The sequence below is a fragment of the Mustela erminea genome, chromosome 10 (genome assembly GCF_009829155.1).
Source record: "Mustela erminea isolate mMusErm1 chromosome 10, mMusErm1.Pri, whole genome shotgun sequence".
NCBI lineage: Eukaryota > Metazoa > Chordata > Mammalia > Carnivora > Mustelidae > Mustela > Mustela erminea.
Window position 1 is genome coordinate 27,851,159 of NC_045623.1, and position 26,607 is coordinate 27,877,765.

Genomic DNA, 26,607 nt, shown 5'->3' on the forward strand with positions numbered 1-26,607 from the left:
AAAATAGGTATTCTCAAAATTCACCTAAGATGGATGTCAAGTAATGGTAGATTCAATTAAAAAGGAAATTAAGTGTTAAGATAGACACTGATGTCCCTTTTAAAATCTGACCACAGAAACTTTTTCTCCTGTGTAATAAAAATAACCATTTCGTGAGAAGTGAACATCCCACAAATCAGGAAAATGTTAATATGCAAAGATACAATCTGCATGTAAAAGAAAAAAAATAGGTGTAAAAAATAGTATGAGCAGAAAAATTAAATGACGTTTTATATTCCAGTACTTGAAAGGTTTCTAAGTACCATCTACCACTCCCAGGTAGAAGGCCTGCTGAAGCTACCCAGAAGGCAAGCAAGAACTGAAGACTGAGGTAGGTTGACTAGAGTCCCTGGGCTCTGTTGGGTTTCAGGACTGAGAACTGCCCAAAGACTTTCTTTTCTGGAGAGGAAGGAACCATGACCCAAAGTCATGGGGGCAAGGATGCCAACCAACATCAAGTACATGAGAAAAGCTAGATTCTCAGAAAAGCAGGTACTCAGTGAGTATTTCTTAAACACAGAGGTGCTGCCAAGGAGACATGCACTGGGTGCTAGCTACCTACCAGAAGCTGTGAGGAAGCACTAACTCATCCAATGCAATAAAAATACAGACTACGGATGGCAAGGATACACTGAAAGGATCAATAAAAAACAAAATTGAGTTTTAAACAAAATAAAAGAACAGACAAACCTCAGTGTGAGAATAGCCAAAGGAAAAAATAAACAGCACAATTATATATTATCAGACCATGCAGACAAGAACAAAAGCTTAGAAAATAATGAAGCAACAAGGTGAAAGAAAGCTGGAGCAGTGAATAACCTCATCAAGGAGACTGATACCATTTTCTTAAACCAGCAGGACTTTAGCTTATGAGAAATAAACTTGTCTATTTATAACACTATGTTCTGCATTTAATACAGTAACTTAGCCTTCACCCTTTTATTTACCTAAAATGTGAAGAAATGGAACTGTAATTTTAACTGGCTATCTCTATAAAGGGGGGGGAGATAAAAAGAAATTGGATCCTTAACACAATACACAAACAAAAAATAAATTTCCGATGAATTAGAGACCATTGTAAAAGGCATAACTTTAAAAATTTTTGTAATGTATGAAAATATCTTCATGATCTGAATATGTGCGACTTTTTAAGTTAAAACACAAGAAAATAAACCATGAAAACTACTAATAAATTCTCCTACAGAGTGGCCACAAAATCTCTATAAAAGAAACTGTATCCCAACAAGAGATGAAAACTTAAAAACCATTATTAGAGACTGCTTTAAAGATTTCCAACAATCAACAGCTAAGATTCCCAAAAGAACAAGGGAAATATTTAAATGGGTAGAAAAAGAACACATAAATAATTTTAATTATGATGGCACAGAGAACTTGTAGCCATATTAAAACTCTATCCATTAAAATTAGCAGCTTTTGTTCATCAAAACACAGCATTAAGTAGTGCCAAGGAAAACTACCAACTAGGAGAGAATATTAGCAACACATATAACCAATAGAAAATCAGTAACAATAATACATAAAAAAAAACTACAAAACTGGTTAGATTCAAATTTTTATTAGGCAAAGATACAAGTAGGTATTTGACAAAATTTCACAAAAGTAGAAACACTAATGGCCATAAACATATTGAGGGAAAAATAAAATGTAACACTTCACTAATAATGAGGAAAATATAAAGCAAGACCAAAGAAAATATTACACACTAAAATCTTAAAAATTAATGAATTTAATACTTGACCAAGGGCTGAAGAGAATGTGAAACAGCAAGAACTCTTATATACTGTTAACATAAATTGGAGCAATACTTTGAAAAATAATCTAGTATTATCTTGAAAAGCTCAACATACTCTACACATTGTAGAACTATTTATTCTTAGATATATACTCTAAAAAACTTGCCGACATGCACCAAGTGGTACAAAAGTGTTCAGAGCAGCACTATTCTTAAGTCAAAATGGTATATGAGCCAGTTGAATTCCAACAAGAAGAGAAATACATCAGGGTATTTTCACAGGTTAATACTATACTGCAATGAATACTGTATAACTACAAAAGCATAGCTAATAATTAAAAACATCGTTAAATAAAAAATTAAGTCACAGAAAACATAAAATGGGCATACCATTTTCATAAGACTCAAGAAAACACAGAATAATATATTTTTGCCATATACATGACAAATTCATATATAAAAGGATAATATAATTCCTGGCAGTCACTACTCATGGCAGGGTAGAAGGGAAATTAAAAAGAACACAAACCATATGCAATAGCATTGGTAATATTCAATTAATTAATTCCAAATATTTAGAAAATTCAAGTCCAAAAAATTAGAAAATGTGAAGTTCTCCCCAGCTCAAAAATCATTAAATTTATTATAATTCCTTTTCAAAAACTTATACTTATCTGTTTCTAATATTCATAGAAGAGAATCACACCACAAATGCTGCTTCACACCATCTTCCTTTCACTTAACAAAACAGTTTAGAGATTCTTTAAAAACTCAACACTACAAATATACTTCATTTTATCAACATTTTCATCGCATTCTAGTATACTGGTGTACCATAGTTTTTTAAGTTCTCAAGCTGTTATGTTTCAGTTATATGCAATTCATCCTTGTATTTAAATACTCATGAAAGCCACAAAAGCAGATCATAAGCTACATAACTAGTAACTCAATAAATTCCATAAAGAAGAAATTGTACAAACCATATTTGCTCAAACACAATAAGACATTTTGTTTGATGGGGAAAAAGAAAAATAAAAATTCAATTGTTTTAGATTGATTAAATGAAATTTTGAAATGGTTCCCAAATAACTTGGATCAAAATGAGCAAATAAACTTAAAATACAGACTTGAGAAAATTTAGAAAGACATTACTCCCATAAAAAAATAGGCAAAGGATTAAACTGAAAAGCCATTTCATCTTGCTTACAATAAAAACCAATTCAAATTAATACATTTAAGTGCCATCTCATGTGTTAGACTAGCAAAACCCCAATCACTGAACAATATACTCTAAAAATTGGGCAGGCTACTGGGAACAGAGACACTCATGTACTTTCTATACAGTGGTACCAGGAAAAAAAAAATTCCATTTATAACCATGAAATGATTTCCAGGATACACTTACCATTAAAAAGGAAGTTACAGCTGTTATAGTCTGTATACACTGCCACTTTCTCTCTAGGGTGATGGGAGGGAGAATGTAGGAAGCAGTTCACGTTTGTTTATATTGCATAAGGGTATAAACCAAAAATTAATGAAAATGATATAATGGTATAGAAACAGCAAATTAGAGTAGACATGAATTTAAGGATCATTATAAATGTAGTTTGTTTTACTTTCACTTGGGAAAATTAAGCCAAAAATGGGGGGATCCTTAAAAATCAAAAGCAAAATGAAACCATTAAACCTAACTATGAACTTGGTAGTACAACTACACATAGAATTCTCTCAATAAACTTCAGAATTCTGTAATTACACTATTAGGACAAAAATAACTGCAAAGAAACCTCAAACTATATTCAGTAATTACCATGTCAGTGTAGTACTGATGTTCCTTTAAAAAAAACTACTATACATATGCAGTATTTTGTTACTATTAGCAAGCAAAAACATTCAATGTACAAGAGGTACAAATATAAAATCAGAAAAGTAAAAATTATAAAGTTAAATATAAGCTGAAAATAACAAATGAGCTCACAGTATTTGTCTTCAAAACACTACTAGCTCTGTCCACTAAAAGAGCTTTGAAGTAATAACAACCTAACAGCAATTAACACCTTTGCTCTCACATTACTGTGGTCTCTAAGGACCACTACCCACCCAGAGGAACCAGAATTTTCATAAAGAAATGGCTAATAGGGGTCTGGACCAAGAAATGGTACTTCAAGCAAGTAAGTATCAAAGCTATCCGTGTTACGAGTTCTTACTGGCTCAAGAAATAAGGTATGAGGAACATATCAAATGACATGGAGGTATAATCACCAAAATCAACAAAGTAGAAAATCACATAGATGACCCAGTTTCTCTTTATAAAGAGACTTAAAAGGCATTCACTAGGGGAACCTGGGTGGCTCAGTGGGTTAACCTCTGCCTTACATTCAGGCCATGATCTCAGAGTCCTGGGATCAAGCCCCACATGGGGCTCTCTGCTCGGTGGGGAGGCTGCTTCCCTTTCTCTCTCTCTGCCTGCCTCTCTGCCTACTTGTGATCTCTGTCAAAAAAATAAATAAAATCTTTAAAAAAATGTTTTAAAAAATTTTTTTAAAAAGACATTAACTAAATCAACATATCGACTTCCCTTGATTCCTGATTTGAAAGGGGGGAAAGACATTTTCAAGGCAATTGGGAAATTTGGACTACTACTGGAAATTAGATTATATTAACAAACTATTTTATATTTTATTTAAGTATAACAATGGTATGAATATCATCCTGAGGAGATTACATCTGTTAGAGACACACAATAAAATACTTAGGGATGGTATGAAATTATCTAGATTTCCTTTAATATTCTCCAAAAGGAAGGATTTGTGTATTACTGTACCAGTCATACCACTTTTATGTGATCTTGAATGTTTAAAAATGAAGTTTAAAAAATTAAAATGAAAAAACTGACAAATATATGGAAAGACATTTTGTGCCCACGGATTAGAAAAATCAATACTGTTAAAATGTTCACACTACCCAAAGCAATCTACAGTTTCAATGCAATCCCTATCAAAATTCCAGTGGCATTTTTCACAGACATAGACTACACAATCCTACTATTTGTATGGAACTGCAAAGGACCCATATAGCTGAAGTGATTTTGAGAAAGAACAAGAAAGCCGGAGGCATCGCACTTCCTGATTTCAAACTAGTAATCAAAATAGGATGGTACTGGCATAAAAACCAGATACACAGATTAGTGGAACAAAAATCCCACATATTTAGGGTCAATTAGTTTATGACAAAGAAGCCAAAAACATAAAATGGGGAAACAAAGTCTATTCAATAAATGATACTAGGAAAACTGAACAGCTACATGCAAAAGAATGAAACTAGAATACTACCTCATACCATACACAAAAATTAACTCAAAACAGATTAAATACTTGAACATAAGACCTGAAACCATAAAACTCCTAGAAAAAAACACAGGTGATAAGCTCCTTAACACAGCCTAGGTAATGATTTTTTGGATTTGACACAAAAGCAAAGGCAACCTAAAGACCTCCAGAATGTGAGAAAATATTTCCAAGTCATAAACAATTGCCCCTCTTTATCTACAATTTCAGGTACACATGGTCAACTGCAGTCTGGAAGCAGATGATCCCTCTTCGGTAGTACTGTCAGAAGGTCAATACTATCCTAATCCTACATCACAATGCCTGTGTCATTCACTCACTTCATCTCATCACGTAACCATTTTATCGAATCACAAGAAGGGTAAGTTAAGTACAGTAGAATAAAACATTCTCAGAGAGAGAGAGAGAGAGAGAGATCAAATTCACCTAACTATAAATGGTACTATTTTATTAGTTATTGTTGCTAATCACTTACTGTACCTCATTTGTAAGTTAAAGTTTACAAGTATGCATGTACAGCAAAAAACTCAATATATATAGAATTAGGTACTATTTAGTTTTAGGCATCCACTGGATAGAATGTACCCCCTGGGAATAAGGGGATACTATGGTACTTGATAATATTCAAGAATTATAATATAAAGAACTCATATGACTCAGAAAAAAGTAAAACAATTAAAAATGGGCAGATGATATGAATAAACATCTTTCCAAAGAAGACAGGTATATGGCCAATAAGTATGTAAGAAAGTACTCAACATGACAGATCATCAGAGTAATGCAATTCAAAACCACAATGAAGTACCACCTCACACCTGTTAGAAAGGCTATTATCAAAAAGACAAGAAATAAAAAGTATTGGTGAGAATGTGGAAAAAAGAGATTCCTTGTGTACTACTGGTAGGAATGTAAACTGGTGCAGCCACTATGGAAAACAGTAAAGGTCCCTCCCACCCACGAATTTTGTTAAAGTATCATTATACAATCTAGCAATCCCACTCCTGGGAATTTACCTGAAGGAGAGGAAATCACTATCTCAAAAAAGATGCCTGCATCCCCATGTTCACTGCAAAATTTACAACCAAGCCATGGAAACTAACCTAAATGTCCTTCGATGGATGAATGGATAAAGACAATGTGGTGTGGAATATTATTCAGGCATTTAAACAAAAAAAAGGAAATCCTACCATTTACAACAACATGGATGGACCTTGAGGATATTACGCTAAGTCAGAGAAAGACAAATACTGTTATGTTTGATCTCACTTACATGTAAAATCTGATTTAAAAAAACAAAAACAAAAAACTAAACACTGAACTCACATATACAAAAAACAAATGGGTGGTTGCCAGAGGTAAAGGATAGACAAAATGGATGAAGGTGGCCGAAACATACAAGTTATGTTTTGTTGGCAGTTACAAGATAAATGAATCCTGGAGACGCAATGAACAGCGCTGTTACTGTTTATTGCATTGTATGCGTTGAAGAGCTAATAGAGTAAAATCTTAAAAATTCTCATTATAAGGAAAAATTTTTTTAACTATGTGTGGTGATACATTTATCACCACATATAGTTAACTAAACCTACCCAGGTAATTGTTTTATAACATACACATATATCAAATCATTATGCTGTACATGTGAAACAGCATTATATGTCGATTATTTCTCAACTTAAAAGAGACCTCTAAAAGCAAAAACTTATTGCCAAAAGTATCACCTAATCTTCCTTCATCTTGAATGTATTTTTTAAACAAGAAAGTCAATGAGTTCAGGATCTAAAGTGGACTAAAAAACAAGTCTGGCATGAAGCAAAAAAATAAAGATAAAAACAGAGATTAATGAATTATGGAAACAAAAAAAATAGAAAAGTTGGTTCTTTGTACAGACTAGTGAAATAATGTCTCTGACAAGAGAAATAAACAGAATATAAATGTTTAATATCAGCAATACAAAATGCTATACAATTCTGAGAAATCTGAAGCCCAGTAAAACCTAATTTTCTAGGAAAACACTGAATAAACCACTAACTTTGAAAGAAATTCAACTATTTGTCAAAGTATCCCTCTTTCCTCACCCTTTACATATAAGCTGCTTAAAATCCTTGTAATACACAGGGGAAATGATGGAAGTACGTATAGTGCTGATTAACTTGGGTAAAATCACTGCTGATTTAATTTATTTTCCTATTTGCCTAAAGCATTAAGCATAACCTCTATAATTAGAGAAAATGTTATATGGAAGAAAGAGTTAAATTTTTCAAAGAGATGTTATAGGTCTCTCCCTTTGAGTTCAAGTATTGCCATCTTATTGTATTGGTAATGTAAATACTCCCCCCATTATCTTATAAACTTAGTGCAATACACTAGAAACCCAAAGTCTTCATGGAACTCAGCCAAATGATCTTAAAATACACATGATAAAGAAAATGTTCTTCAAAACAATTCTGAAGAACAAAGTTGTGAAATTCACCCCACAAGATTCCAAGACGCTTCAGTAAATTAAGACATAATGGTACAAATAAACAATGAAACAGAATAGATAGTCCAGAAACAGTTCCATACATGTATGGAAACCTGAGAGCTGACACTGCAGATCACTGGGGAAAAAACATGAACTATTCAATTAAGTGGATACTAAATCTGTTACCCATAAGGGAAAAAAAAATCATTTAAACCTTGATAATACACTATACAAAAATTAAATTCCAGGTAGACTGAGGCCTTAAATGTGAAAACCAAAAATTTCAAAAAACATTCAAAATAAAGTCACTGTATGTAAGAACCCAAGTTAAAGAAAAATTTCTTAAAACCAAAACATAAATGTGATGTTAAAATTTCCAAATTCTATTCATCAATTAAAAAAACAAAAAAACAAAAAACAAGCCACAGACATGAGTTAATTACAGTATATGTAAGCAACCTGGCTTTAGTATCCACAATATATAAAAACTCCCAGGAAAAAGACTAAAAATTACATTAAAAAGAAAATGGACTGACTGTATAAACAGGTATTTAACAGAGTAAAAACATTAGTGGCCTATAAACTAAGAAAATGTATCATTCATACTCAGGGAATTCAAGCTTAAACAAGACACCATTAACTTGTTCCTTAGACGGACAATTAAAAAGTCCAACAATGTCAATTACCAGAAAAGATGTGCAGAAACAATTTCTCATACACTGCTAGTAGAGTATCAATTAGTACAACCACTTAGAAATGCAACATGTAACTAAATTGAAAATAGACACACACTATAATCCAGTGATTCCACCTCCAGAGAAACTTGAATAGTAACAATTATTGATAATATGCACAAAAATACTCACAATTTGTAACAGGAAAAATTTAGAAACAACCTCAGTATTTATCAATAGGGTAATGGTACACTCATAATCACATACCAAATGGCAATGAAAGCGAATGAATCAGAGCCACATATAAGATTAGGTTAAAAAGTAAAAATAATACTAAACGGAAAGGACAAGTTACAGAATACACACAGTATGTGGCCCAGACATAAGCTAAACATGTAAAACAAAACCATATATTGCTTAATATACAAAAAGATAAACAACACACACAGGGAAAGTATACACAGGAAAGGTAAACACCAAATTCAAGATAATGGTTACCTAAGGTAAAAACAGAGGGAAAGTATATAGAGGATGCAATGAACTGAACGTTAATGATGCCTAAAATTCACATGCTGAAGTTTTAACTCCCAATGTCATGGTATCTGGAAAATGGAGACTTTGGGAGATAATCAGGGTTAAATGAGACCCAACTCTATGCCCTCCAAAATTCTACATTTTCAAAGGAATCCTCCACAGAACCTTTAATACAATTAAAATGAATTCACTTTGCATCCTATTATTTTCCCTTTATTCCCCCAACTTCTTTTGGATGTCTTTAATTTTAGTCACCTCCATCCTCCAATTATCTTAGAAGTTATATGCCCTTATCCCTGTTTTTACTATGCTGACCCTTACAATTTTAAAATGTAAACTTAACTGATTCACTTTGGACTTGAAATTTCCATCCTCCAGACTCGTAATGTCCAAAAGAAATGTAAGATGAGCAACACTTAAGATCTTACAAATGTTGTAATAGCCATATTTTAGAAAGTAAAAAGGATACAAATGATATTTAATTCAAAATATTGTCAATATGTAATAGGTATAAAAATTACATTCTTTTTTATCATACTAAGTTTTGGAAATTTATGTGCATTTTACAACTGGAGATTAGTTTAGACTAGTCACACATCAAGTGCTCAATAATCATATATGACTAGTTGCTACTATAATGGACAACACAGCTCAAAACAATACTACAATGCCAGAACTTAAAACATCAGCTACTTGATACTCCCTTTTGTGTTATTATGATATAATATTTTTAGTCCTATTTTTTAAAATCCAAATCAATCAATGCCATTACTTTCTTATACTGCAATTAAATTTACCCACAGTCCTACCAATTTCTTGGTTAACCTTACTTCTCCCACCTCAAAACCTCCTTTCCGGAGTCATCGACCTACTTTCTAAAGTACAACCTCTAGAAATTCTTCAGTGGGTCTGCTGATCAATTTCCCCAATTGCTTTTCTTGACAGAGAGGAGGTGCTTGATGTATTTCTGACAATGTCACTATTTTTTCTTTTTTTTTTCTTTAAAGATTTTATTTATTTGTTTGACAGAGAGAGATCACAAGCAGGCAGAGAGGCAGGCAGAGAGAGAGAGGAGGAAGCTGACTTCCTGCTGAGCAGAGAGCCCGATGTGGGGCTCAATCCCAGGACCCTGGGACCATGACCTGAACCGAAGGCAGAGGCTTTAACCCACTGAGCCACCCAGGCACCCCTATTTTGTTTTTCTAAGTGATAATCAAGCTGATTATAGAATAGGTAGTTATTTTTATTCAACACCTTGAAGATACTATTTCACTATCTTCTGCACCCTTATGTTGAAGCAGCATTTTGTGTCTTTCCAGTTTTTATTCTTTCTTAAGAAATCTGATTTTTCTATGGCTGCTTTAAAGAGCTCTGGGTCTGATGGTCTGCTCTTTAACTATGATGGGTCTTAAGTTTTCTTATGCTTCCTAAACCTAAAAATGCATAAAGCTCATCAATTCCGGAAAATTAGGACTCTTCTATTTTAAACTTTCATATTCTGCTTCTCTTTGCAATCTTTACTTTCTCTTTCTGGTACTCTAATTAGATACTTGTTAGAATTCCTCTTTCTTTCCTCTGTATCTTTTAACCCCTCAACTATTTTCATCTTTTTGTTGCTCTTTGTTAAATCAAGTAATTTTTATCTTTCAGTAAACCAATTCTCTCTTTAGTGTTATCTGAGTGTTATCTCTTTAACACAGACTCCAGGTTCTCTTAAAAATTTAAAATGTACACTTGAGAGGGCACCTGGCTGGCTCAGTGAAAGGGGCATGTGACTCTTCATTATGGAATCATGTGTTTCAGTCCCACACTAGGCACAGATATTATTTAAAAAAATTAATAATTATAATAAACTATTTTTTAAATGATGTACACTTGAAATTAATACTATATGTTAACTACACTTCAATTTAAAAAATTTAACTTTAGAAAAAAAATTATGTCTAATAGCTATGTAAAAAATTTATATTATTTGGCATCCAGAGGTGGTGCATCTTCCAAATAAGGTATATAAAGAACTATAGTAACAATCATGATCATCATTTGAGCACTTATGTGCCCTTCTGTGCTAAATTTTATGTTATCTCATCTTCAAAATAACTTTTGAGGTAGGTCCTATTAAATTAAAACCATTTAAAAATTTGTTAAACTAAAGCTTAGAGATTACCTTCAATGTTATAGAGGCCAAAACCTAGCTTACTAGCAAATTCTAGATCACATGTTCTTAACTTGACAAAACCTCCATTGAAAAAACATTCTTGTCCACCATCAGTAACTTCAATTTACATTAAATATTGTGCTTCTATTATACAAATTATAAGTGAACTTTAAGATACACTTCTTTTACACATTCTTTAAGAGAACTGATGAACAGATGTTTACCGCGCACAGACTATGCTGACCACAAACAAGGAGAAAGAAGTTATTACAAGAAATATTACTGGGAATAACACTATACATACACACACACGCACACACACATCATGCAACACATGTCTTCTAATGAAAAAACATACCACAGCTTATGAAATATTACCAAAAAACAAGCAAAAAGAGAATATGATAGTCTCTAGATCCAACACCCACGATACATGAGCATTTTAAATTACAACATCAGAACACAATCAGTAGATGCAGACTGGGGCAACTCTGTGGAACCAACAAGTTTTCTTCGAAAATAAAATGCAATGTAAAACAAAAGAAAACCAGAAAACCCAAAGGGGTGAAAGGAGAATTTGCAGATTAAAAAAAATAAAACAGGCGTATCAATATACTGAATGTGTTCATCTTACTTGATCCTGATCTTCCCCTCCCACTAAAAAAAAAAAAAAAACCTGCAAAAATACTGACTTTCATGAGTCAAGTAAAATTTTAACATAGAATTGGAACTTGATAACATCAAGGAATTAACAGTATTGTGATTATATTTTTTTAAAAAAGGAAACAGGAGAGAAAGAGAGAGTCCTTTCCTTTTAGAGACACACCAAAACATTTACAAATAAAGTAATACGGGGTGCCTGGGTGGCTCAGTCAGTTAAGAATCTGACTCTTGATTTCAGTTCAGGTTATGATCTCAGGGTCATGAAATCAAGTCCCATGTCAGGCTCCATGCTTAAGAGTCTTCCTCTCCCCTTCCTTATCCTATGCCCTTCCCCACCTGCTGAAGCACTCTCTCTCTTTAAAAAAAAATAACAGTAATAATGAAAATACAGTATTTGCAACTTGTCTCAAAATACTACGGGAAGAGAAGAGTAGAGTGGATATCACAAATTTTACCAATGGTTTATTGATGATTATTGGGACTAAGTGACAGGTTAAATATTGGTTCATGATAACTATTGCCTTTTTCTATGTTCAAAATTCACAATATATTAAATGAATCATTCTTCAAAAACACTCATCTGTCATAAGTTTTTGTGACACTTTATTACTTCTAAAGTAAAAATATTACTTAGCCAAGTTAACCCCTACTACAGTACATCTAAAACTAAGAAAGCTATTACAATTTAGCAATACAAATCGACCAAATAAGAGATCAAAATATTAACATTTACAAAGACTCATTATTCTAATTCATAGCATTCCATGTAATACCAAAACCAATCTTCAGAGTTCATTCTCCAAATTCCAAAAACAGCATAATAGTGAGCTACTTTTATGAATGGGAACTTAAGGGTATACAGAGTAGTGCTTACCAGATGAAGTACAAATTTCATAACCTGCACTTGAGGCTTTCTACAACATACCGCCATCTTCTTTTTCTCTCAAATCCATACAACAAACCCTTATACGAACGAACCTATTGCTACAGAAGCTATTCTGTGTTTGTGAATTTGCGCCAGCCCATCAACACAACTTTGGCCATGTCATTCCCTCAACATATACTACTTACCTCCTATCCCATATTATTTACAATGCATATATCACAATTCACTACTTTTGTGAACTCTACTCAGATCCTACCAAACCAAACCAATCTCTCCTATCATGGCCATATGGCACATGCTTAAATGTTAGGTACTCATCTCTTCAACTACACGAGGTCCTAAAAGACATAGCTCTTTCATATTTACAGCTAAAAGGAAGAAAGTTGTAAAATAAAATTAGTGTCTATCTTTTTATTGATAAGTGGCTTACAAGATTATAAGAGTACTGAATTATTTACTGAGTATGTACTACTTAACATGTACTATTGATGATAGAGGAGCAATAAAACAACTTATTGTTGATACCTCTACCCTCAATTAGCACATATTCCCTCAGCCTTTGAGTTACAAATTAACAATGTTGTCATTTAGTAGACACACTAAAAAAGTCTGCAACTGGAAATTCTAATGTAAATACCTAAGCATGAATATCTATACAGCATTTTAAGAAACATCAGAATCTAAAATCCTGAATAAAAGTTTTCAGTAACATACCTATTATAAACAATCACTTATGTTCAATTGTTAACAAGTAACAGTTGGCATTACTTCATTGCAACTATCTAAACAGCCAATGTTGATAAATTCAAGAGCTATACCAAAACTTATACAGTTAAGTTCAGCACTTTACAACAGTGCTTTCAAAATACTAGTGAAATCCAACTTGGAAAATGCTAACAACTTATTTTAACCACTAAATTCTTTATTAATGGTCCAGTCTTAAAGGCTTCCTTTAGTTCATTTAGTAAGAGAACAAATTTCACTATTTAAAATTGCCATCCAAAAAGTTAACATTTTACCATACTGAGTATCATCTGGAATTACTATGCAATCACTTCAGGAATTTTTGTTTTCCAAGTAACAGTCCAATTACTTTGCAAAGATTTCACAGTGGCAAATGGTTAAGGGTATAGAAAGGAAACCCTGAAATTACAAATTACAAGAAATGTAAAAAACCATTTTAAAGAAATGCAGATCTCTTATTAAAAATTTATAAACTTCCTTTTATACTCTCACTAGGCTAACCAAAAAAGGAGTCTCAAATCAACTGAGTAACTACAGCTAATTTATAAAGATAATGAAAAATGAAATTTCAACATATCCTAAAGCTAAAAAATTTGAATATTCTATATGTAGTATAAATCAGTTAACATTAACTGAAGACCTAGTTGTGAAAAATACTTTTTCTACATAATCAGATTTAATCTTCAAAGCTATTATAATCCTATTTAAAAGATGGAAGAAGCTAAAAATGTTTAAGATTAAATAAACTACACAAAAAAAAGAAGAAATTATCCTACTTAATAATACAAATAAATCTATATGCCCAAAACTACCTGAGGAAACCCAAAGGAAAAAAAATCCAATTAGCAATAATAGTGCCTTGGATAAACCTCATTGCATACGATACCGTCACTGCACAAAGCTAGGGAAAAAAATTCAAATAAAAGAAGAAAATGTACCTACAATGAATATGGTATCAGTCAATTTTTACACAGAAATCTAATAAAGATGAACATTAAGATAGGTCAGGTATATAGAGGCAGTTCACAGGACAAGAAATATAAGGTCAAATCTCATCCATTTCAAAAACGTAAATTATAAAAAGCACTCTTTTAGCCTAAAATTAACTAACATTCTAAATTTTTCTAAAACCCAGAATTGCAAAAGGGTGTGGAGAAACAGATACTCCCATACAGAAATCACCTCAACGTTATCAATAAACTTAATCTAATTGATATTTATAGAACACTACCCAACAGCAGAATACACACCCCTATTAAGTCATGTAAAACGTAAGTTACATATTTGGGTGATAAAACAAGTCTCAACAAACTTACAAACGATTCAAGTCTTACAATATGTTCTCTAGCCACAATGAAATTAGAGTAACAGGAACATCTATGGAAAACTCCAAATATCTGGCAATTAAATAAATAACATACTTCTGAATAATACATGGGTCAAAAGTATATCAGAATGTATTTGAGCTGAATAAAAAGTATGCATGTCAAAATTTGAGAGATGCCATGAAAGTTGTACTTAAAAGGGAAATACAAAGCAGTAAACCTCTAAATTAGAAGAGGTATCATATTAATGATACCAGCATCAACATAACTAAGTTGAAAAAGAACTAAATGGAAAGCAGAAGAAAACTAAAACAGCAGATCAATAAAATAGGAAACAGAAAACGCAGTGAAACCAAAAGATGATTTTTGGAGAATATTAACAAATTAATCTCTAGCTAAAGTGACAAGGAAAAAAAAGAAATTATCAGTATAAGGAATGAGAGAAGTGACATCACTACAGATTCTACAGACATCAAGAGTATAAAAGGGTAGTATCATAAATGACTCTATGCAAATAAATTCAGTAACTTGGATGAAATGGACTAATTCTACAGAAGGTACAAATTTATCAAAGCTCACTTAAGAAGAAAAAGATAACCCAAATAGTCCTATATCTAATTAAATAAAGGTATCATTTAAAACTTCCACAAAGAAAACAAACATCAGGCCCACACAATTTCACTGGTGAATTGCCCCCAAACTTTTTTTTTTTTTTAAAGATTTTATTTATTTATTTGACAGACAGAGATCACAAGTAGGCAGGGAAGCAGGCAGAGAGAGAGGAGGAAGCAGGCTCCCTGCTGAGCAGAGAGCCCAATGAGGGGCTCGATCCCAGAATCCTGGGATCATGACCTGAGCCGAAGGCAGAGGCTTTAACCCACTGAGCCACCCAGGTGCCCCCCCCAAACATTTAAGAAATATCATATAGGGGTTCACCCTGACATAAGGAACATAGTAAAGATGCTTGCTCTCATCACTTCTACTCAGCACTGCACAAGATGCCACAGGCAGGAAAAAAGGGCATCCAGACAGGAAATGAAAAAGGTAAGTACGTGCGAAAATCTGATATCTTCAAAAAAAATGTCGGTATCTACAAGTGAGTTTAGCAAGAGTAAAGAATACAAGAACAACATGCAAAAATATTTGTATTTCTTTACACTAGTAACAACTGGAAACTGAAAATTTTAAATCATCACCATTTACAATAGCACCAAAAAACATGAAATAGGGATAAATCTGACAAAAATGTACAGAAACTATACACTAAAAACACTTCTGGAGGAAATTAAAAGAAGATCTAGGTAAAGAGAAAGAGGAGTTGTGTTCATGAGTTTGAAAACTCAAGACTGTTAGGATGTCAGTTTACCTCAAACTGCTTTACACATTCAAGTTAACTCCAATAAAATCCCAGCAAGCGTTTTTGTAGAAATTGACTCATATACAAAAGGACATGGGAAGAGTCAAAACAACTCTGAGAAAGAACAAAGAGGACCATGACTGCTAGATTTCAAGACAATATAAAATCATAGTAATTAAGACATCAGGTTTTAGGCATCTGGAAGGACAAAAATGGGTCAAAAGAAAAGGATACAGTACAGAAATAGAATGATACATACAAAGATAGTTGATTTTTGACAAAGGTGCAAAGCCAATTCAATGAACAAAGGACAGCCTTTTCAACAAATGGTGCTGGAAAAAGTTTAAGTCCATACCCCGAAACAAAAAATGCTGACTTATTTTTGCACATATTAAAAAATATTAAATGGGGTACCTGGGTGGCTCAGTGGGTTAAGCCTTTGCCTTACACTTAGGTCATGATCTCAGGGTCCTGGGATCAAGACCCACATGGGGCTCTCTGCTCAGCTCCCCCCCCCAACCCCGCTGCCTATCACTTTGTCTACTTGTGATCTCTGTCAAATAAAGAAATAAAATCTACAAAAAAAAAAAAAAAAAAAATTAACTCAAAAAACTTAAATACAAAACCAAAAACTGTAAAACTTCAATCATAAATCAAAGGAGAACATCTTGTGATCTTGGGTTAGGCAAAGATGGCTTAGATATGACAACAAAAGCAGGAGACCTACAAGATAAAATTGGCAAACTTCAGTTCATTAGAATTGAAAACTGCTGTTCTTTAAAAGGCATTACTGAGAAAGCTAACACAAATAGTAGGAAATATTAACCATGTATCTGATTAAGGACTTATAACCAGAATGAAGATCTCTTAAAACTCAACAGTAACCCAATTCAAAAAGTGGGCAAGTGATACAGAGACACATCATCCAAGATGATATACAGCTGGCAAAAAGTACATGAAAAGGGGCGCCTGGGTGGCTCAGTGGGTTAAAGCCTCTGCCTTCAGCTCAGGTCATGTTCCCAGGGTTCTGGGATGGAGCCCCACATCAGCCTCTCTGCTCAGCAGGGAGCCTGCTTCTTCCTCTCTCTCTTTGCCTGCCTCTCCATCTACTTGTGATCTCTGTCAAATAAATAAATAATTTTTTTTTTAAAGTACATGAAAAGATAATCAATATCACAGATATTAGAGAAATGCAAATTAAAACCACAAGGAGTTTACCACTCCACACCTACCAGAATGTCTCCAATCAAAAACAATCACAGGTATTGGAGAGAATATGGAAGGACTGGATATCTCACATCCTACTGGTGGCAATGTAAAATAGTACAACCACTTTGGAAAATGGTCTGCCGTTTCTTAAAACTTTAAAAAGTTAAAAGCATATGCCTATCATATGATCCAGCCATTCCAATCAAAGGTATTTCCCCAAGAGATATGAAAGTTCCCACAGACTTTCGTAAGTATATCCACGCCAGCATTATTTACAATATTCAAAAACTGGAAACAACTCAAATGTTCAAGAGTTGAATGGATAAACAAACTGCTGTATATCCATAAAATGTAGTATTACTAAGCAAGAAAAAGTAATGGACTATTGACAGACAACATAAGTAAATCTCAAAATAATTACACTGAGGGAAAAAAGACCAAAAAAAAGGGGGGGAAGGTACATTTTGATTCATTTAAAATTTTTAAAAATGCAAACTAACCTGTAGTGACAGAAAGTACATCAATGGTTGCTTGAGGAAAGGCAGGGCAAACAATACTAACACGGGCTCATTATCTTTGTTGCGGTAATGGTCTCCTAAGTGTATTCACATGTCAAAAAATTGTACACTTTAGATATGTGCAGTTTATTTTATATCAAATTTTATCTCAATAAAGCTATTTTTTAAAAGCTCCATTTTTTGTTGCTGTTGTTTTTAAATCTTTTTCTTTTCTTAAAGATTTTATTTATTTATTTGACAGAGAGGGAGATCACAAGTAGGCAGAGAGGCAGACAGAGAGAGGAGGAAGCAGGCTCCCCACGAAGCAGAGCCTGATGCGGGCCTCGATCCCAGGACCCTCAAACCATGACCCAAGCTGAAGGCAGAGGCTTAACCCACTGAGCCACCCAAGTGCTCCAGTAAAGCTATTTTTTTAAAAAGGCAAGATGTGAGCCAGTACACATGGTATGAACTCATCTGCATAAACAAGCAAGGATACCACTGTTTGATAATATACAAACTATTAATACTTCAGGAAAAAAATGCACCAGAAAAAATTTAACATAATTAACTACACCTGAGAAACAGGACTAGAACTCAGGGAGAAATATTTACCACTATGAATTTTAACCATGTACATTTAAAAAAAAAAAAAAACATATGAAAACTTAATTACTAATACACAGGCTTCACTCCCAAGCAAAAATTCTTAATCACTACCTCAGAAAAGTTCATAAAACAAAACTCCAGTTATTCAAAGTTTTATGTTCAACAATGGATTAAAAAAAAGGTTAGCAATTATTTTCATATCATTTTCCAATTTTCTTCTCCTCGAACCACTAACAAAGAAAACTGGTAAAACCAATAAACCATACCTGGACATCCAATTCTTTTTCTCATTTTTCTTACCTCTTGTCTGAGTTCCTTCTCTCCTAATCCACACTAATAGTGGGCAACTCAGACTTGTATCATTCATTCTTTTACAAAATTCCAGAGGATACCAATTTGGATGGCAAGTATACATTCTGTATTTTGCACTTTTGGCCTATTCCAGATTTCAAATCCTTCAACTACCTCAACTTAGAAAGTATCATTGCCAAATAAGAATACCTTCCCCCGAAAAAGCTCACTATTTCTCCCCCAATCTATGTAATATGAACTCAAAAAATAAGCCTAAATACTAAAGTATAGACAAATATCTAGTGCACTATAAGGCAGAGAACAGAAAATAAGAAAAAAAAAAATATCTCTTAAAGTATTCTAAAGAATACCACATTGTTGTGGATGAAATTTTAAGAAATCCAAAAAATATTATAGTCACCATCCTCTCAAGACTACTCACACTTGAAAGGGGGAAATGTCATTGCATCAACAAGTATTTGTGTATAAGGCCTGTAAGAACGTATCAGGTTTGAAAAAATTTTTAAAAAGGGAACACAAGGATCATGCCCCAACAAGGTAGACAGGTTTGCCAACAAAAATTTTAACATATTAATCTGTTAAAATATGCAAGGATTCAAGGAAATAAAAGACCTAAGCATTAGAACTAAGGTCTAAAGGAGTAGTTTCCCTGGCCAGAAAGTGAGGAAAGATTCCAAATTATCTGTACCATAAGGCCTATTTTCCTTTAATGGAAAGCCAAACCAGCTTTTAACTTCTGACTCTAATTTGAAGCTAATTGCCTAAACAAGTTTAAGTATCAAGATAACTGATTTCTAATGTAGTTCATTGTTGACATACATATTTTAGTATTCATAATGAAAAGTTTAAAAGAATCTTAGATTAACAAAATTACATGATTTAGGTCAAATCATATATCTACCCATTTAAAACCATAATTTTCCCTCAGAAAACTGGGATATCATTTATATATTCATAAAAAGCCATGTCTGATAGCGTTTTCAACCCTAAACAGCATTCATAACTACTTTTTAAAATGTTCTCACAGACTGCTTTTCTAGAAAAACTAAGTTTCTGTCTATCTAGATTATAAACTATATAACCCAACTTTTTTAAAATTCAACGAAGCACTTTACACTTTTGTTAACTGTAACTTCAAAAGCTAACTGAAAATTTCCATCAATGGTAACAACAGATTCAGCAATTCAGTTTTCATTAGTTCCAATTTTTTCCTACCTTCACGCCAACTGCAACCTCAGTGACAATTCTGTGAAGAAAAAAAATAGTTTCAACCTCATTATTTTTCTAATGATCACTGTTGGACTCTAAAACTTTTTAGGGTGGTTCGTCATTCATAAATCATCCACTCATCATGCAAATGGAAAACAAGTCAGTGACACCTGTACTATTTTCAACTGTTTTCTAGAAATTACTTTCAAACTTGAGATGAAATTCACTAAACTTCCTGTATTTTTTAAACAACCCTTTAAATATCAAAAAGAACAAAACCCCAAACACTATAATGTCATTTACTCAAGGCTTGTACACCTAAATTATTAATTTAAAACTTAAACCAACTCTTTATCTTGATAGAATCAGGAAACAATTCCACTGCTAAGTTCTGTCATCAATTTCCATGTTTATCTGGTGAAATAGTGAACTTCTCTAGATTTACATTTCATGTGGAAAACAATCTCTAGATAACCTCTAGGATAATGTAAGTTTTGTTACTCTGTTAACTTTGATATGGTCTATCCTTAATATCTTTTAAAAACACTAAACTCCAAACACTTAATCAAAATAAATTTTATTTGGCTCTTCGTATGTTGTCACTGATTCTAATAAATATGCTCTTTAAATAATACGGTTTTTACAACCCCCAGAAGGGCTGAATACAGCTATATTTTCGCCCTCAAGGGTGCCTCTTTTCTAACAATTAGCTAAATCACTATGAGTCTTTTCAGATGTAGAGCATTAAGTACCAGGGAGACCCGGGTCAGTATCATTTCCCAAAGCTCTTGCCTCACGTCCCTCAGCATTCTGTCTCCACTCGGGATATCAAAGATGCAGCACGGGTCTTGCTTTTTGTAGTTGTTTTTGTTTTTCCGGAAACTGGTCAAAGTGACAAAAAAATGGCCCTGTGTTGACTTCTCTGCTCTTGTTTCTGCCGTGGCTGTTGGCCTTTGCCCATGTGACTGATGTCGACCACAAACACTTGATTTTTTAAGATGATTTAATTTCTGGGCCCTTCTGCCAAGCCTTGAATGTTCTTAGGCCCCCACAAAAAGGCATTTTTTCTGTCTCCCGCCCCCACTACCAGACTCAAGTGAAAACAAAGGAGTATGACATCTGCCTTCCCCCTTCCTCGCGCCGCCGCACGCCCTCCCCGCCCCCCCCCTTCCCCAGCGGCTCCCACTTAGCTTTCCCCCGAGCTCCCGCCACCGGCATCTCCCCCTGCCAGGGCGGGCCGGGCGAGGCCGGCGAGGCTGGGGATGGCTGGGGTGCATACAGATGCCTCTCTCCTCTCCCCTAGCAATCCCCACACAGGCCTCTATGGCACTACACTCGCTTCCACAGGCACGGCTACCCAGGGTTCGGGTCCCAGGCTACGGATCGAAATGGCTCCTAAGAGGGGGCAGGGACGGGCCAGGCGTTCTGGGGTTCCCGCCCCATCCCCCGCCGTCAAGCCGGTGCCTGCTCCCCCTCGGAGGTCGTCGCCCCCGCCATCCCCCCAATGCCTCTCCAGTCTACAAGCCCGCTTTCTTCTCATTTTCTCGACCAGAGCCCGCCGGGGGAAACGAAGGGAGGGGTGTGTGCGATGGGGCGGGGGTTGGGTAACGGCAGCCAAGCCCAGGGAGGGGCCGCCGGAGGGTTTCTGGACGACCCCGGACCCGGCCGAAGAACCGTACAACTCCCCTCGTACACACCTCCTCGCTGGCCCCATTACATACCCGTCCATTGCCGAACCGGACAAAGCTTCGCTCACAAGAACCGAGCCACGCAGCCAGCGAGACACACAAGCGGCGAGAAAATGGCGGCCAGGGCCTGACGGAAATTGCCGAAGGTGCCGGAGCGCACAGGGCAGCGCGCGGCAGCGGCGGTGGCGGAAAGACCCGAGCGCGCCGGCGCCCGGCTGCGGGAGGAGAGCGGCGGGGCGCGGGGACGAGGGGGAGTGGGCGCCGCCGCGGTCGCTTCCTCCGCGCCGCCGCGCGCTGGGGGCCCTCCGCCCTTCGCCCTCCGCCCTCTGGGCCCCGGCCTGCTGCTGTAGAGCGCGGCGGCTTCCTGCGTTTTGCACTGAGAAGGCCCTGATGTCTTTCCTGAGAGGCGTGGGTGGTGCACCTCTCAACCCTCCACACCCACTGCCCTGCACCTTGGGAGGGTGGTCCTTGAACCGCACCTTAGGAGGACTACCACAGGCAGCCTCCACTTTTCTCTCCAAAGCAGGTCCCAGCTTGGCTACCCTCGACCTACCCGGGCCGAGGAAAAACTATTTGATAGTTTTTCCTTTTACGCCATCTTTTATTTGCAGACCCTCTCCATCCTCTAAAACAAAAACAGATAGAAAAAACAAAACACCTTTACCCCAATGAGACCACTGTTTATTAGGGATCAGACCCAAACCTAGGCTTTTGCTTCCAGACCCTTCCACGCCAGCTGGAGAAAAATGTGATTCTCACCTCAGCTGATGATTAGTGGGCACCTGTAGGAAATAGTCACAATGCCCTAGATGGAAAAGAAGACCGCTTGAGCTGTGGGATAAAGAGTAGGGACGAAAAATGCTATCGTAAGTTAGGATCTATCATTTGGGGGCTTCAAAGGGAAAGTAGGGATGGGAGTGGTACCTCAGTCTTCACCACTGGTTAGAGATGAAAGGAACGTTAAAATGGGCTACACAAATGAACTTCCTTTTCCATGTATCTCAGTCCCCATTTTAATTCTAATACCATATTGGACCTTTTCTTTAACATGTTTTTCAGAGGTTCAACAAAGTTTGAACAAGCAGCCATTTGGGGAAAATTTGCTCAGTGGGTGACTACTTTGCCAGCAATTTGCCCTCTTCTCCACCCATCACCCCCAACCACAACACAAACAGAAATGTACTTAGAATCCTGAGAAAGAAAAATATTCCCTATATTTCTCCAGTTACTCTCAGTGTCCAGTCTGGTTTTCCTGTGCATTCTTCATGCAACACTCTTACCCCTTTATTAATTGGAATTTCGCTGTACTAAATGCTACTTTCTATATAATTCATAAAATTATATTATTTTTAAGGCGGAAAAACCTTAAAGAGCATCTTGTCCAAATATTTTGCTATGGAACTATTCAAAGCACACAAATGTTAAAAATTCTTGACTTACCTCAGGGATTGGCCATCCTTAAAAATATATATTTCCACAATACCTTCCCTTTGCCTTCACCATTGACTTAACAATACATAAGGGGCCCTTTATATGCCATTAATAATCACTTTTCACCTATTTGTGATTTTGTACATGTATTTTCCTTCAACAATTAATATGTAAGCTCCCAAAGGGCAAGAACTCTAGCATAATTTTCTGTATTCTCCACATTGACTCAATCAATATTGATCTATGGGCAAAGACAAACTATCTTATGAGGGGAGGCCTGTCCGTAGGCGCCAAAAGAAGTTACAATATTCACAAAAACACGTTTTTCTTTGCTTTTTCTCCTAATAAAGTGCAAGACTATGAACAAACAATAGTCATATGCTTGCTTATTTAAACCCATCACCAAGTAGAAGAGATTTACGATTCTTTACAAGTCAAATCATATAAAATACTAGATGAAATAACAAAGTCAAGTAAGAGGGAATAAGATAAAAGGACAAAAGTATAGTATAGAGTCAGGAATAAGGCTAATGCAACAATGTATATCACAAAAGCACGTTGATTAAAAACTGGATTCAAATTTGAGCTCTTTTATTTAGCAGCTGTGTGACATTAGGCATGTTCATTAACCTCTCCAGGAAAAAGTTTCCATTACTGAAAATAATGGGATTTACTTTACTAAAAATGAAAATAGGGTTAAAAATAGGGCCTTTATTCTAGATGGTGGTGAAATTGAAATGCCTTAATGTATGTAAAGCACCTCTCTAGTTCAGTGATGGGTTATAGTAAATAGTCAATAAAGGGTGCTATAATCATATTTATTATTTTTGTTATTAACTATTATTATTCACTTGACAAGAAACTGGTAACAAATTTAGCTCTTGGATTCTTAACAGCCAACAATATTGGTATAAATAAATCTATATAGAGATTTTCACAAAGGTTAAACATGTCACTGAAGTAATTAGATTGGCTGGTATCTAGTGAAATAAATCTGGGAAAATGTCATAGATAAATTTCGGAAACCTCATCCAAATCTAAATTTGTATGATTTTATGAGTTAACTATGGGGCAGATTATTAATCTCAACATTAGCAGATGGCCAACCTTTGTAATATATGACAGGATTATATTAGTGTTTATGGATTCCTAACAAAATAAGGCAATAAAAAGTGAAGTGCCTGTACAGTATTATTTTCATACCCATATCTTTTTTCAGTGTAATGATTTGTTCTTTCCCTTCTGAGTGGTAAATGTTTTGACCTTTTACAGAGATTTACACTTATGTGAACAATGATTAAATCTAAATTTCAGTGTATGCTAAGCCAGAATGAGATCTAATAGGGATGCAATAAAAGTGGGAAATAGGATCTTGTTCATAATGTTCTGATTTTATTCTTATCTCCATCTTTCATCTGCTTATAGTACCAAAGACTTCCTTTAACTTTTTCATAAAGCAGTTTCTTCTTGTGAGAAGAAGGAGTAATAATATGATCAATTAGATCAGGGTTTTTGGTATTTATTTTTGAATAGGTGATATAAATTCAAAATAGGGAAAGTTAATTCAAAAGATATAAAAGGATATATAAAATGCCCAGAAAGGGCAAATATAGAGAGGCAGAATTAGATTAGTGTTTGCCTAGGACTGGGAGTGAAAATAGGGACTAACTATAAATGAACATAGGTTTATTTTTAGGCTGATGGAAATTTTCTAGAACTAGATTGTAGGGGTAGTTGTACAATATACTAAATATACTAAAATTCATTGGCCTATACAGTTAATATTAATAAATTAGAACTAGATTGTAGGGGTAGTTGTACAATATACTAAATATACTAAAATTCATTGGCCTATACAGTTAATATTAATAAATTTCATTATAAATAAATTATATATCAATAAAGCAGTTACAAAAAGAAAAAACATACACCTTCTACTCCTGCTCCTCAGCCACTGCATTCCAGAAGCAACCCATGTTACCAGTTTATTGCATAATGTTCTAATGCATAAGTTGATTACTTATATAGTTTAGTTTTTATTTTCAAGTAATAATTACAGTACACACTTTACTGCAACTTGTGTTTTAACTTGAGAAATATGTCGTAGAGATCTTCTTTCCTTATCAGTACATTTAGAACTGTCTCATTCTTTATACATGGCTACATAATATTCTACCAAATGAGTAAATCATGATTTATTTCACTGGATCTCATTGATGAACATTTAGGTTGCCTCCAGTCTTATTTTTTACAAGCAATTCTCAATCAATATTCTTGTTGCTAAGTCATTTTTCCATAAGTGTGAATATATCTGCTGGAAAAATACCACATACTAAATTCCTGGGTAGAATGCATTTTAATTTTTTTTAAAGACTTTATTTATTTGACAGAGAGAGACACAAGGAGAGAGGAAATGCAAGCAAGGAGGGAGAGAGAGGGAGAAGCAGGCTTCTTGCTGAGCAAGGAACCCAATGCAGGACTCGATCTCAGGAACCTGGGATCATGACCTGAGCTGAAGGCAGACACTTAAATGACTGAGCCACCCAGGCGCCCTAAAATGCATTTTTAATTTTTAAAAATGCTACCAAATTGTCTTCCAGATCCTTGAGCCCTTGTGAGAAAATACTAGTAATTCCTATTATAAAAATGAAGACTGATTTCTCTAATATATAAGGAGTTCCTACAAATAAAAAAGTCAACAACCAAATAGAAAAACAAGCATGCAAATAGAACATGAATAAATATTACAGAAAAGTAAAAACAAAAATGCTCAAACACTTATAATAAGAGAAATTCAAGATGAAACTGTACTAAGATACCCTTTTTGACCTGTCTCCCTTCCCAACAGACATAGCACAAAGCTTCTTAAGTACTGAGAACAAGGATTCCTTTCCACACTATCACTCTGTCTAAAATAGAAGAAACAACTTCTAAATATACTATATTTGTATGTCAAAAAGTTTGTTCCCTATGCATTCTTCTTGGAAATCTTCTGGAAGATGTATTTCCCAATGAGGGAATACATCAATAAAGAACGTATGGTATCCATGAAGCCAGAGGTCCAACATATAGAGAGGAAAAATAAATCAGGTACTGATCAAAGAAGACCTAGGCCAAGAGCTATACTGTGGTACAGCAGTCCTTGGGTTCCAATACAATGTGAGACCAGAAGGCCGCAGGAAATATCTCTCCAAGGAAAAGTATGGAACTTATATAGACCAAAAATGTCTGACTATATTGAGCAGAGTTTTGTAGTGCTGTTGGCAAGCTTAAGGGGGAAAAATTAACTCTGAGATAAATAAAAAGTTGTAAGTGAATAAATCACAATGCACTCTATGGACCAATAGTAAAAATAGTTGTATCTTCATAATAATGTAAGCACTGACTATTAATAAAATTAAGGTTTTGAAATAATTTCATGGGAGGATAGAAGAGACGTATGGATGTGTGCATGATGTGTGTGGTGGAAATATAAATTCTCACATTCCAAAATAGGAAGTCAACAGAATATGTCTAGAATTGATAAGTGAGAAAATAGCAAATGATCATATCATTCAGACACATAGAGGTAAATACCAGGAGAATCAGGGAAAAGAGTTCAAAGTGGTTGTTTCTGGGGCATGGTACTTGGGGATAAGAAAAGGGTGAGACAGAAGAGTATAGTTTGGGTTTTGTTTATTTCATGATAAATCTTCCAGAACTATTTGT

General features: G+C 34.9%; 1 protein-coding gene across 4 annotated transcripts in view; it reads right to left on the minus strand.

Moving 5' to 3' along the window:
* PTBP2 (polypyrimidine tract binding protein 2) overlaps window positions 1-21,717 on the minus strand; it is an 85,231-nt gene extending 63,514 nt beyond the window's left edge. For 3 of the 4 annotated variants that reach the window (XM_032361054.1, XM_032361052.1, XM_032361051.1), the window contains exons 1-2: window positions 21,502-21,600; window positions 19,787-19,817 (exon numbers count right to left, since the gene is read on the minus strand). In XM_032361054.1, coding sequence (XP_032216945.1) covers window positions 19,787-19,817; window positions 21,502-21,509 — 39 coding nt within the window. In that variant the 5' untranslated portion in view covers window positions 21,510-21,600. Of the gene's footprint in view, window positions 1-19,786; window positions 19,818-21,501 lie in introns of all 4 variants that reach the window. The other variant, XM_032361055.1, reaches the window with a different exon arrangement.
* Between the last annotated feature and the right edge of the window lie 4,890 nt (window positions 21,718-26,607).